At 34.6% G+C, this 14,797-nt stretch overlaps 1 protein-coding gene across 1 annotated transcript in view; it reads right to left on the bottom strand.

The window, feature by feature from the left end:
* LOC148951657 (cytosol aminopeptidase-like) overlaps nt 1–14,797 on the bottom strand; it is a 45,204-nt gene that overhangs the window by 28,525 nt on the left and 1,882 nt on the right. Inside the window, exons 2-3 of the mRNA XM_089091177.1 lie at nt 7,363–7,537; nt 1,000–1,111 (exon numbers count right to left, since the gene is read on the bottom strand). Coding sequence (XP_088947303.1) covers nt 1,000–1,111; nt 7,363–7,537 — 287 coding nt within the window. The remainder of the gene's footprint in view (nt 1–999; nt 1,112–7,362; nt 7,538–14,797) is intronic.

Here is a 14,797-nt window from a genome sequence, read left to right as displayed (position 1 = left end):
TCTTTTGCTAATCATCCAAAGATTTCATTTTTCTCATCGCTGTTGGAGTTGATCCAAATCAGTTTTAATCCAATTTTTACGTTTTGGATTCCTCTTTGTTTAGCTAATTTTCACAGTTCACTTTCATTTAATTTGCCTCACTTCATTTTCATAAATTACAACACTTATACATTTATAACTCACATCAATTATATACATATATTACATTGGCTCTTCTTTCTCTTTCCCTTTTTCCCCTTGTTTCAGGTTAGGATACAGCACCGGACGTAGGGGACAATATGTTGGTCGGCCTAAGCCCAGTCAACCTAAGTTGAAGATCTCTGTAAAGCAAAAGCAACAAGAAATTTAGTGGCGATTCTGGCCTCTCTTGCGCCGGGGGCAAAAATTTAATTAGCACCCCTCCCCCCCCCCTGTCTCCCACAAAAAATTCTGGCAGAATTGTAGCAGAATTTTCATTTATTAATCAAATTATTTTCAATTTATTAGTTAATTAATAATTTATTTTTAATTATTTTTCAATTTATTATTTAAATCATTTAATTATTATGAATTATTTCATTAGCATTTAAATAGTTTTTAATTTCTTTTTATTTTATTAATTAATTAATACTTCATCAACTATTTTCATTTATTAACTGCACCCTCAACTTTATCTTAATAAAAATAAAATTGCAAAAATTGCAAAATGATCATACCCGTTCGATTATTTATTTAAAATTTGGCACCCTTCAAATTTATACGCCCCAGGCCAGTGCCTCTTCTGTCCTCCCCTAAAACCCCCGCTGATCAAGAGTACATTCCACTGTTGGATACCCTAACACTAATTACTCCGACAATCGGCGAGGCTAATGCAGGCGCTCCTGACACCATCTGGGCATGGTGATTGTGTTAAAGCAAGTCAAAGTAAAATTGACACAATACATAACTCAAGTTCTCCACTAATTTAGGATCAAAGATATGGGAGACAGTGAAAAAATTACCTTCAAGTGAAAAATTTACCTTGGCGAATATAGTTGGAGTCATGTGGTTAGCTGGAGTTTCCATGAGCCATCTTGCCAGATTCTGGCCAGATCCGAGTTTAAGGCCTCTTTCCCATTGCTCGCTTGCCTCACTGGAAAGTGAAAATATCTCAATTATATTGAGCCATTACCCATAGGACTACTACTATACATATAGGCTTTGAAGACTGTAGAGTAGTAGTAGTAGTAGCGTAGTAGAATATTTTTATTTATAACACGTACATAAATAAATGTCACAAAACAGCGTACATGCCTGGTGGCATACTTTAGCGCTGAAAATATTGCCAACGAAAATACACAGCCATTTTCTAACTAAATTTTACAACAACGAAAAAGAAAACCCTAATGAAAAATGCTTAGCATGTCATAAGATATTTCTTCACCAGTCTTAGAAAATTTCACTTGTTGCTGCATTCTCGAACTGATGCTGGAAATGGGTTCCAGATTTTTGGGCCAGTGTGACGGATGCTGAATCCCGCTCTCGATGTGGGGTGAATTTCGCACGAAAAGTCTGAACGATGCGTAGTAGGATAATTATGAAATTGAGAATTAGTTGAGAAAATGCCGGAGAAACTTATAGGTATATTACTATATTAATAATCGTGACAAATACTAGAGATAGAAATTAAATGAAGTTGGTCCAACGAAAAAATTCCTGAAGTCCCATATAGGTGTCTAACTGAAGTTCTGCAATCAACATTAAAAAGAATCCTTACTGCTTTATTCTGAAGTTTTTGGAGAGATTTGGAAACAGACGGAAAGGTAGATGCCCAAACCGAAATGCAATAAAGCAAATATGGGTGGACGAACTAATAATAGATAGATTTTATAATGGATTTGGTAAAGAAATGAATAAGATTATTTAGGAGGCAAACATTTTGGTACATTTTTAACGGCAGCTTTTATACATGTTTATGAAATGACAAATTTTCATCTAAAATAATCCCAAGATATTTGAACTGATCTCCCAGTTTTAATTCAAGACCATTCAAGAAAAGAGAGAAGGTATATGACACTACTGATCCAGTTCGCGAAAATAACATATATTGGCATTTTTTTTTTCATTAAGAGCTAGTAAATTCCTTGAACAACAATCAGATACAGTTAGTAACGTACTTTCGAGGTCCTGGAAAAGAACTGATAGGTCCCGGTGAGAAGCAAAAATTACTACATCATCAGCAAACATTATAATTTGACAAAGAAGCAAAACTTCTGGCAAGTCATTTAGAAAAAGAATAAATAGAATAGGCCCGAGGACAGAGCCCTGAGGTACTCCGTAATTTATTGGAAAGGTATACGAACGGAGATCACGAAATTTATCAACACAATCTAGTCGTCTCCCAGAAAGGTAAGATGAAAAAAATTTAACAGCTTGTGTTGAAAACCCATAAGACTTTAGTTTAAAAAGAAGCAACGAATGATTTACGGTGTCAAAAGCCTTTGCGACATCAAGAAAAATCGCCAACTGGTGTTGATCATCATCTAGTGAATCATTAATATTTAGTAAAAGCTCATGAATTGCCAGTTCAGTTGACTTTCCTTTTATAAAACCATATTGAGACGTGTGTAAAATCTTCTTATCAAATAAATATTTTTGTAATTGACTATTTGCAAGTTTTTCCAAAATTTTGCTGAAAACCGAAAGTAGAGAAATGCCTCTATAATCTGAAGGGTCAGTTGAACTTCCAGCTTTAGGTAATGCTATAACATTTGCTTTTTTCAAAAGCTCAGGAAAAACCCCATGCATAAGGGATAGATTAAAAATATGTGCCAACAAAGGTGAAATGATTGACGCTATTTGCTTTACGGTTTGAGCCGAAAATCCAAATTCGTCCTTAGAAAAACTCCGTTTAAGCTTCAAAACAACTTTCTCAGTCTTATCAGGCTTAATCTCAGAAAAACAAAACGAATGTTCTAAATATTGCTCATTAACTGGAACAGAAAGGAAATTCGGTTGCATATTCATAGTCAATGCAAGTCAAGAACCAATATTACTGAAATAATCTCCAAAAGCATTTAAAATTTCATTGGGCTCTGTAACATTTTCTCCATTTAAAACAAGGCAATTAACACTAGTATTCTTACGACTATGAGGACGTATCTTTTCATTTATCAATTGCCATTTTTTTCTAATATCCTATTTATACTCAAAAATTTTCTATTTATAATTTTTTCTATTCACTTGTATTAAATTTTAATTTAAATTATACACATAAACTCTTAATTCTACACACGACTCAGGAGTATTTAATTTTAAATAATTCTTAAATTTTCTATTTTTATGTTTGAACGATGTCAAAATAACTTCAGTAATCCATGGGTCAAGTTTCTGTGCAAACTCTCCATGCGAAACTCGTGTTGAAGAAGCCCGAACCCGCAGTCGCATCATTTGATCAATAAAATCTAAAAACGCAGCATTTGCGTCATCTGAGCCGTAAACCGAACTCCAATCATGGTCACCAATTAACTGACGTAGAACTTTACTATCAATCCATGTATATCGCTTATTTGAATTATCTATTGTTGAATCACGATGTTGTTTATTACTATTATCTAAATTTAAAAGAACATCAGCGGATAATGATCTGACATAGCAGACAAAATTACTGACGATTTTTCATCATCTAATAAAACAGGAGAGAAAAGTATATTATCTAATAACGTAGCTGCGTTAGCTGTAACTCTTGTCGGCAGAGAAATACTTGGAAAAAAATTAGAACACAACATCATACTTAAAAACTCCTTATTATTTCCAACATCGAGATTCAAAAGATAAAAATTAAAATCACACGAAATAATAACCGTTTTTTTTTCAAAGCTTCCAGATTTTTCAACAGCGGTTCAAAAAGTTCAAAAAATCTCTTTGGGTTACCCGACGGAGATCGATAAACAGACCCGAAAAGAAATGGATTACAGCCCAAAGGTACAACTTCAACAAAAATAGTCTCACATAACCCTTCATCAAATACAGACAAATCACTGAGAATACTAAAAGACCAGTCATCACGAATATACAGCATCTGACCTCCTCTCGCATTCTGACACCTTGTACGCGAAATACACTTCATCCCGGGCAGATGACCTTAGGAAATAAGGAACCCCAATAAAAATAATACGAAATCAAATGAAGTAAGGAAACAACTCGAAACATTTTGCTATAAGGCATTTATCGAAAGAATTGTGATTCTTTTGCCTTTTTTCCTACAATGCATGTTTCTTTTTTGAAAACCTTGGAATAAAAGAAACACCATAATAACTAGAATTATGTTGCTCTAAATTTTGATCAAATGAAATTCGACTTTTCTTTTCTTCCTACAAAATATATTTTTGTGTTTGACGACTATAGGTAATATGGAGCCACAATTGCAGCAATACGCAATAAAATTAAGAACAAAAACAAACCCAATTATATATATATATATATATATATATATATATATATATATATATATATATATATATATATATATATATATATATATATATAAAATATATATATATATATATATATATATATATATATATATATATATATATATATATATATATATATATATATATATATATATATATATATATATATATATATATATATATATATATATATATATATATATATATATATATATATATATATAGAACATCTAAATTCTGAAAAAAAATCATGATGAAGAAACAAAACAAAAAATTGTTGGAAGCTAGTAAAGAGTTTGTTTGAAAAGCGTGCCAGATTTATTTATTTATTTTAATTAGAAAAAAGTTGAGAATTCATTTTTTAATCAAGAACACCTCCATATGCAGTTATGTGGTTTCTGGTAATATTGAGCACCGAGCTTAGAAAAAAGAGACGTGAGTAAAAAATTAGCATAAAATTTGCACGAATTAGCAGAAAATTAGCAGAAAATAAGCAAGAAAACATGGCACCAAACAATTTATGAAGTGGTAGCTTTCCAGCTTTCCTTTGAAGGTGTACTTGTCTTTGCGAATTAAGAGATTGTTAATGTTTGAAATTTTACGCAATTAGCTACGTAAAGTTAAGTAATTAGCTTTAATTACAAGAATTTTTACGGTTCAATTTGGCAACACTTGTACTGCCCTAATAACAGAGTTCTGAAAAAACCTCAAGAAAAAGCTTAGAAAATTGCGGTTTTCAGGTTTGAATAGACCTAAGATGGTTCAGGGGGCAAGAAATTTTTTTTTAACCTTTTAAAAAACCTCAAATGTTTAAAAAAACCTCAGATGGCACTTTAAAAAACCTCAAATGGTTTTCAATGACCGGATTTACTAGCCTTCACGATAAACTCTGCAATTCACTATGAGATTACTAGTCAATTATACTTCATCATATACTTCATGTATTATGTTTTAGAGGTAATTACTTGGCGAAAAAAAAAAAAAAAAAAAAAAAAAAAAAAAAAACTGTCATCCTAATCCAGCAATTGAGACAAATGTGTCTCAATTATACTGTATAAGTATAACTATTATACTAGGTAAGCTTCACTTACCTAGTATAATTAGTAAAGATAGTTGGAGCGGTAAAAATGTTAAAAGTAGGATAGCCAAGGCTCAGGGTGTTTTTTCACAGTTAAAAAAAGTTTGAAAGAATAGGAAGATAAGTCTGCAAACCAGGATTAGAATATTAGAAGCTACAGTGATGACAGTGGTCGAGTTTGGCTCTGAAGTATGGGCGCTTCAAAAGTGGATGAAGATTTTCTAGATGTTTTCCAGAGAAATTCCTTAAGGATTGTTCTGGGTACCCAGCTGACTGACCGTATTTCAAACAATAGGCTGTACGAAAAATGTGGTTCAATACCGCTCTCTAGGGCTATAATGAAAGAAAGGTTAGGATGGCTAGGGTACGTTGTGCGGATGAAGGATGACAGATTGCCGAAGATTGTTCTTTTCTGCCAACCACCTAGGGCTAAACGGAACGCAGGTCGTCCTCGTCTGGGGTGGGAGGACGTCATAAAGAAAGATTTAAAGGAAATGGGAACTTCGTGGGAGGGTCTAAAAAGGGATGCTTTGACTAGATTGGGATGGAGGAGGAGCGTGAGAAGCTGTTTTGGCCTCGGGCGGCTTGGTACTGTGGTGAGTAGTTAGTAGTAGTAGTAGTATAAATGAAGACTCGGCTTCTGTTGTCTCACAAATGAAAAAAAAATATATTGGTATCCAGTTACAACGAAAATTCTAGTTTTAAATGCAGGAGAAGGATAGTTCGGGGAATTTAAAGGAACTTTAAATTCCTGAAAAGTGTGTTTTATCTATGAATATTTTTCCAGGTTTGACTGAATAGTATATATTTCATTTTTTCACATGATTTAGTTGTTTTCTCCATTTATTTTGTTTATATTCTCTGCTTTTATTTATTTTTATTTTATAAATTCTAATTTATTTAATTTCATATAATTTTTAATTTTATTTGTCGCTATTTTATTTCTTACTTTAGTTTTATTCCTTTTCATTTTTACTTATTCTTTGGCACTAATGGCAACTTGTCCAAAGTTTTCGCTTTTATTTTTTCATTGATTGAAAAATTTCCTCATTTCTTTTCGCTTAGTTTATCATTATACCCCTTAATACTTTGTAATCATGCCTGATCTTCACCCATTTTTGAGAACGAAGAAGCGACCAAAGGAAGCAAGAATACCCATCGGTGAACTAATTTCTCAAAAATCTTTGAAAGAGGGAATGATCAATTCTACTGAGGGATCATAGCCCAAAGGAAGTTCCATACCGTCTTACAACGAATCAGTTTTGTAGCAATAACAAATCAGCACCAACCATTGGTGGTGTGCCATAGAGTTTTACCAAGGTAGATGAAGCCAAAAAAATACAATTTAGGCCAAAATGTTCAAATTCCTCTGGATATCTTTCGGGGCAATCTTGGATCTAAAATTCTTGAACAAAATTAGATCTAAAGTCTGAATCTTAGATTCGGAACAATCTTTTTAAAATCCAAAAACTCAAAAAATTCTAAAATCTAGAAAATTTTTAATTTCTAAACACTTCTTAAGCCTATTCAAATTATCAGACAATTTTTTTATTACCCCCCCCCCCCCACAAAAAAAATCTTGTATTTTGTGGGCCCGTCTCCCTCAAAAAATAATCTTATGTACGTGTCTAGTCCACAGCTCAAACTCTGCGCAGGTATTAGTCAATAACCTCGTCTTGGTTATTTGGCTTAGTAGGAATGACAAGTCAATAACATATAAACATAGGCGTAATCTTGCTTTTAAATGAATCTTAGGAAGGTGGGCCCCCTAGACCTACCTATGTGGGGGTATTATTAAATAAGCGCCCCTGTTTATTAATTTCATTTGTTATAGCACTCAGGAAAGCTCACCCATTAGAGCGTCCGAAAAGACAGAGATCAACATATGGTTTATGCTTCTTCTTATCTTTAAAGTCTTCATATTCCCAGAGAGCTAAAGAAGCGCCTTCTGCTACTGCTTCTTCGTCTGAACAAGGATCGAGCTCAACAACACGGGACCCTGCTTCACGAAGCACTTTACTTCCAACTAAAAAGAGGAATATGAAATTAAAGGGAAATATGAATTTTAGATGCGGTAGCATTCTGGACACAGGTCTGATCACTCCAGGCAGCACGGTTAAATTCCGGACAAATGTACGACTTACCGGGATTTAGTAGGAAAAGGGAGCCAAATTATTTGCCACGAACTGTTGAATTAAACAGTGGATTCATCTTTTTTAAGCGTTAGAGGTGAAAATTGTGGCATTTCAGATATCTGAAAATCTTTTTTCTGATCCCTTTTAGTTGGTACGTGTATTTCGTCCATATACGGAAATATACCTAAAGCATGCTGACCACTATCTAATGCATCACTAACCTCCATGAGCAACTGGTGAATCACCATCCCCGTTGTCTTGCCCTTAATGAGTGCAAAGTGAGAAGAATCAGATTTAAGGGACAGATCATAGGCAACGCAACAGCGCTGCCTAAGTAAAGAATGATATTGGCACACGGTATTTTTTTTAGACCAGGGCACTTCGCATCGAAAGAGTTGTCGTAGAAGCTTCTAAAAGGGATTATTTGATTGGAAATTGAAAGGACTACTGCCCTTTTTAATAGTCGAAAGTGATTGGCAGCAACTAACCCCCTTCCCACGCCCACCATTTCCCCAAACACATCCGATCAAAATTCCGAGACTGCCATTTTGTTCAACGTAGTTGAAAGGTCCGGAAAGTATGTCCTTGAGCATGAAACTCCTCCCTCCACAGCCGTCAGAGCAAGGATTGTAAGTTATGCCCTGAGGGCATATAAGGTTTTTATGGAAGTGAAGGATGTATAAAATTTAGAGGTAGCTCATTTGTTTGAGAATTGGAAGTTATAGTTCCCTTTTAAGAGTCAATAGTGATGGAGGTTAACTAGCTCCCCCTCCCAACTACCCTTCTTTTACCAAACGCATCTGATTGAAATTGTGCGATGGTAATTTTGTTTATAATAGTCCAAAGAACATATAACAATGCCTCCGGGGTTGACACAACACCCCAGAGCCCTGGGGCAAGGGTTGTATGTTATGCCTTGGGGGTAAGTAAGGTTTTTTATGGAATTGGCGGTCGTATTAAATTCAGATGGGTCTCATTTGATTTTAAATTGAAAGTTATAATGCCCTTTTTAAGAGTCAAAGGGATTCGAGAGAAACCACCCCCCCCACGCCCATCATTCCCCAAAACAAACATCCAAATAAAGTTGTAAGACATCTATTTTTTAGCATTGTTGAAAGTTTGAGTAATTATGTGATTGAGGATGCCAACCCCCCCTCCCCCAAGGCCTCAGGGTAAGGGCTGCAAGTTATGCAATTTGTTCATTGTTTACATATAGTATATGGTATTGAGAAAAGGTCTGCATGTTTGACTTCTACTTTCCCAAAATACGAAGGGCATTAAGATGAGTCTTTCAGTGAATGTTGAGGGGAGTGTCGAATTAAATCACAACATGTTATGTGTATATGGGTTGTCAAAAGGGTGCAACTCAGGAATGACTGAGTATATTAATTTGGAATTTTCAGGAAATGATGAGGCAGATAATCAATTGACCAAACAGGCAATATTTGCATGCTACTACTACTACACATACTACTGCTTCTACTGCTACCATAAGTAATATTACTGCTACCACTAATATCACTAAAACTACTACTTCTGTAGCCAGTACTACTAAAGCTGACGATATTGAAAAAAATAACTGAGGAAACGTTGAGGGGAAAGTTAAACTAAATCAAAATATACTATGTGTATACAGATTAATGATACGGGCATATAATCAGTATTTTTGGAACGGCTTATAATATCAAGAGTAAACTTCGGGGGCATGATGAGTAGGAAGTTCAGTTGACCAAAAGGAAAAATGTACCTCTTACTACTATTATTAACACTGCTGCTACTACTGTTGCTACTAATAATTATACACTATTACTGCAACTACTGTTCCTACTAATACCACTACTACTATGATATTAGTACAATTAAGGCTATACGTATGAAGGTATAAATTTCACAGAATATTGAGGGGGAATTTGAACTAAATCAAAACACTATACGCATGCAGATTGTCAAAAGGGCGTATCTCAAGATTTGATTTGGGTATTAAGTTGAAACTTTCGGAGAATACTTAAAGGGGAAGATCAATTGACAAAAAGGTTATATTGCATGTCACTACTGACACTAATACCACTGCTACTTTTACTTATGCTACTACTGCTACTAAACTACTCAAACTACTACTTCATCTGCAACAACTTGTAAAGCTTAGAGTATTAAGGTGAAAAGGGCATCAAAAGGGTGCCAAAAGCGCACATAAACAATATTTTTGGAACGGCTTAACGTGCCAAGGTGAAACTTCCGGGGCATTATGAAAACGATGTTCAACTGACCAAAAGGGAATATGAGTAGAAGGGGGGGTGCTACTCGTGACAGCACACCAAATATGGGCATAGAGTCCCTAGGGGAGATGGATTTCTGAGAAATTGATTGCGTAATCGATTGGGAATTTGGAACACCTGTGCTGTCAGTCATTAATCAAATTGTTTCCAGGCAAAGTTTAATAGTGTCTGACAGGTACTGTCAACATTTCTCCAGGAATAGATCCAAGTCATTAATGTCTTTGCCTCGGAAACAACTCTTTTGGTCGAACTCCAAAGATATTAATAACCAAACGCCATGGAAACAGTTCTCCAAGAAACATCTTAGCGATGAATTGTTTTACTGCGGGAATCAGGTTTCTTATTAATTTGAAATGCGTTAGCGCAGAGATGCCAAAAACAAAAGGAACACGCTGAAATTACGTTTAGGGATTATTTGGGCGAAACCGTTTTAGACAGGTTATGGAATTATTTCGGCGAAACAGTTAGAGACATTCTAAAAGAAGATTATAGAAGAGAATTTGAGGGTGAAACTCTGTGGTCGTTATAATACACAAGTTCCATTGAACAGTGTCATGAGGTCCTCTACCCCAACCCCAAAGGGTTCCGATCCCCCTACCCCAACCCCAAAGGGTTCCAATCCCTCTACCCCAACTCCGAAGGAAGCCACCAGTCCTCAAAGGTCCACTGGGCTCCCAAAGGGCCCACCGGCCCTCAAGGTTCCCCCAGACCCCCCCCGGGGCCCAAAGGACCCCACCCCCCTTTGGCCCCCCAAAGGGGCCCCTCTCCCTCCATCTCCCTCCCTCCTCCTCCCCTTCCTCTCCCCTCCTCCCCCTCCCCTCCTCCTCCTCCTCCTCCTCCTCCTCCTCCTCCCTCCTCCTCCTCCTCCTCCCACCTCCTCCTCCTCCTCCCCTCCCCTCCTCCCCTCCCCTTCCCTCCCCCATTTTTTATACTTTTTTTGTGCATTGAGACACAGAATGACCCCCTCCCCCGGCCCTCCCCCCCCTCCAAAGGTCTGATTTTTCAAAGTTCATTTCGGTTTTCTTTCATTGAAATGCAAGAGTTGGAATATTTCAGTAGCGTTTTGTCGTGGTTTACCTTGTCACAGTTACATTTTCTTGATTTTTCAAAGTTCATTTTTGAATTTCTTTCATTGAAATGCAAGAGTGAGAATATTTCAGTAGCGTTTTGTCGTGGTTTACCTTGTCACAGTTACATTCCCTTGATTTTTCAAAGTTCATTTTCGATTTCCTTCGTTAAAATGCAAGAGTTGGAATATTTCAGTAGTGTTTTCTCGTGGTTTACCATGTCACAGTTACATTCACTTGATTTTTCAAAGTTCATTTTCGATTTCATTCGTTAAAATGCAAGAGTTGGAATATTTCAGTAGTGTTCTGCTGTGGTTTACCTTGTCACAGTTACATTCTATTAATTTTTCAAGGTTCATTTTGGATTTCTTTCATTGAAATGCAAGAGTTGGAATATTTCAGTAGTGTTTTGTTGTGGTTTACCTTGTCAGAGTTACATTTTCTTGTTTTTTCAAAGTTCATTTTGAATTTCTTTCATTGAAATGCAAGAGTTGGAATATTTCAGTAGTGTTTTGTCTTGGTTTACCTTGTCACAGTTACATTTTCTTGTTTTTTCAAAGTTAATTTTGAATTTCTTTCATTGAAATGCAAGAGTTGGAATATTTCAGTAGTGTTTTGTCGTGGTTTACCTTGTCAAAGTTACATTTTCTTGATTTTTCAAAGTTCATTTCGGCTTTTTTTCATTGAAATGCAAGAGTTGGAATATTTCAGTAGTGTTTTGTCGTGGTTTTCCTTGTCACAGTTACATTTTCTTGATTTTTCAAAGTTCATTTTGAATTTCTTTCGTTGAAATGCAAGAGTTGGAATATTTCAGTAGTGTTTTGTCGTGGTTTACTTTGTCACAGTTACATTTTCTTGATTTTTCAAAGTTCATTTTGAATTTCTTTCGTTGAAATGCAAGAGTTGGAGTATTTCAGTAGCGTTTTGTCGTGGTTTACCTTGTCACAGTTACATTCTCTCGATTTTTCAAAGTTCATTTTGAATTTCTTTCATTGAAATGCATGAGTGGGATTATTACAGTAGTGTTTTGTCATGGTTTACCTTGTCACAGTTACATTTTCTTAATTTTTCAAAGTTCATTTTGAATTTCTATCGTTGAAATGCAAGAGTTGGAATATTTTAGTAGTTTTTTTTCATGGTTTACCTTGTCACAGTTACATTTTCTTAATTTTTCAAAGTTAATTTTGAATTTCTATAGTTGAAATGTAAGAGTTTGAATATTTCAGAAGTGTTTTGTTGTGGTTTACCTTGTCACAGTTACATTTTCATGATTTTTCAAACTTCATTTTGAATTTCTTCCATTGAAATTCAAGAGTTGGAATATTTCAGTAGTGTTTTTTCCTGGTTTACCATGTCACACTTCCATTTTCATTATTTTTCAAAGTTCATTTTGAATTTCTTTCGTTGAAATGCAAGAGCTGGAATATTTCAGTAGTGTTTTGCTGTGGTTTACCTTGTCACAGTTACATTTTCTTGATTTTTCAAAGTTCATTTCGGTTTTCTTTCATTGAAATGCAAGAGTGGGATTATTTCAGTAGTGTTATGTCGTGGTTTACCTTGTCACAGTTACATTCGCTTGATTTTTCAAAGTTCATTTTGGATTTCTTTAGTTGAAATGCAAGAGTTGGAATATTTCAGAAGCGTTTTGTCGTGGTTTACCTTGTCAAAGTTACATTTTCTGGATTTTTGAAAGTTCATTTCGGTTTTATTTCATTGAAATGCAAGAGTTGGAATATTTCAGTAGTGTTTTGTCGTGGTTTACCTTGTCACAGTTACATTTTCTTGATTTTTCAAAGTTCATTTCGGTTTTCTTTCATTGAAAGGCAAGAGCTGGAATATTTCAGTAGTATTTTATCGTGTTTTAACTTGTCACAGTTACATTCGCTTGATTTTTCAAAGTTCATTTTGGATATCTTTAGTTGAAATGCAAGAGTTGGAATATTTCAGAAGCGTTTTGTCGTGGTTTACCATGTCACAGTTACATTCCCTTGATTTTTCAAAGTTCATTTTGAATTTCTTTCATTGAAATGCAAGAGTTGGAATATTTCAGTAGTGTTTTGTCGTGGTTTACCTTGTCACAGTTATATTTTCTGGATTTTTCTCAGTTCATTTCGGTTTTCTTTCATTGAAATGCAAGAGTTGGAATATTTCTGTAGTGTTTTGTCGTGGTTTACCTTGTCACAGTTACATTCTATTGATTTTTAAAATTTCATTTTGAATTTCTTTCATTGAAATGCAAGAGTGAGAATATTTCAGTAGCGTTTTGTCGTGGTTTACCTTGTCACAGTTACATTCCCTTGATTTTTCAAAGTTCATTTTGGATTTCCTTCGTTGAAATGCAAGAGTTGGAATATTTCAGTAGTGTTTTTTCGTGGTTTACCATGTCACAGTTACATTCACTTGATTTTTCAAAGTTCATTTTCAATTTCATTCGTTGAAATGCAAGAGTTGGAATATTTAAGTAGTGTTCTGTTGTGGTTTACCTAGTCACAGTTACATTCTATTAATTTTTAAAGGTTCATTTTGGATTTCTTTCATTGAAATGCAAGAGTTGGAATATTTCAGTAGTGTTTTGTTGTGGTTTAACTTGTCACAGTTACATTTTTTTGTTTTTTTCAAAGTTCATTTTGAATTTCTTTCGTTGAAATGCAAGAGTTGGAATATTTCAGTAGTGTTTTGTTGTGGTTTACCTTGTCAGAGTTACATTTTCTTGTTTTTTCAATGTTCATTTTGAATTTCTTTAGTTGAAATGCACGAGTTGGAATATTTCAGTAGTGTTTGGTGCTGGTTTACCTTGTCACAGTTACATTCTCTTGTTTTTTAAAAGTGCATATAGTTTTTATTTCATTGAAATGCAAGAGTTGGAATATTTCAGTAGTGTTTTGTCGTGGTTTTCATTGTCACAGTTACATTTTCTTGATTTTTCAAAGTTCATTTTGAATTTTTTTCGTCGAAATGCAAGAGTTGGAATATTTCAGTAGTGTTTTGTCGTGGTTTACTTTGTCACAGTTACATTCTCTTGATTTTTCAAAGTTCATTTTGAATTTCTTTCGTTGAAATGCAAGAGTTTGAATATTTCAGTAGCGTTTTGTAGTGGTTTACCTTGTCACAGTTACATTCTCTTGATTTTTCAAAGTTCATTTTGAATTTCTTTCATTGAAATGCAAGAGTGGGATTATTACAGTAGTGTTTTGTCGTGGATTACCTTGTCACAGTTACATTCCCTTGATTTTTCAAAGTTCATTTTCGATTTCCTTCGTTGAAATGCAAGAGTTGGAATATTTCAGTAGTGTTTTGTTGTGGTTTACCTTGTCACAGTTACATTCCCTTGATTTTTCAAAGTTCATTTGAATTTCTATCGTTGAAATGCAAGAGTTGGAATATTTCAGTAGCGTTTTGTTGTGGTTTACCATGTCACAGTTACATTCTCTTGATTTTTCAAACTTCAGTTTGGATTTCTTTCATTGAAGTGCAAGAGTTGGAATATTTCAGTAGTGTTTTGTCGTGGTTTACCTTGTCACAATTACATTCCCTTGATTTTTCAAAGTTCATTTTGAATTTCTTTCGTTGAAATGCAAGAGTTGGAATATTTCACTAGTGTTTTGTTGTGGTTTACCTTGTCACAGTTACATTCTCTTGATTTTTCAAAGTTCATTTTGAATTTCTGTAGTTGAAATGCAAGAGTTGGAATATTTCAGTAGTGTTTTGTCGTGGGTTACCTTTTCACAGTTATATTCTCTTAATTTTTCAAAGTTCATTTTGAACTTCTTCCGTTGAAATGTAAGAGTTGGAATATTTCAGTAGTGTT

This window comes from Artemia sp. Qi Xiang Cuo, chromosome 6, assembly GCF_049724085.1.
Source record: "Artemia sp. Qi Xiang Cuo chromosome 6, ASM4972408v1, whole genome shotgun sequence".
Lineage (NCBI taxonomy): Eukaryota > Metazoa > Arthropoda > Branchiopoda > Anostraca > Artemiidae > Artemia > Artemia sp. Qi Xiang Cuo.
Note: the sequence above shows the minus strand (reverse complement) of the source record. Positions and strands in the feature narration are given on the sequence as shown.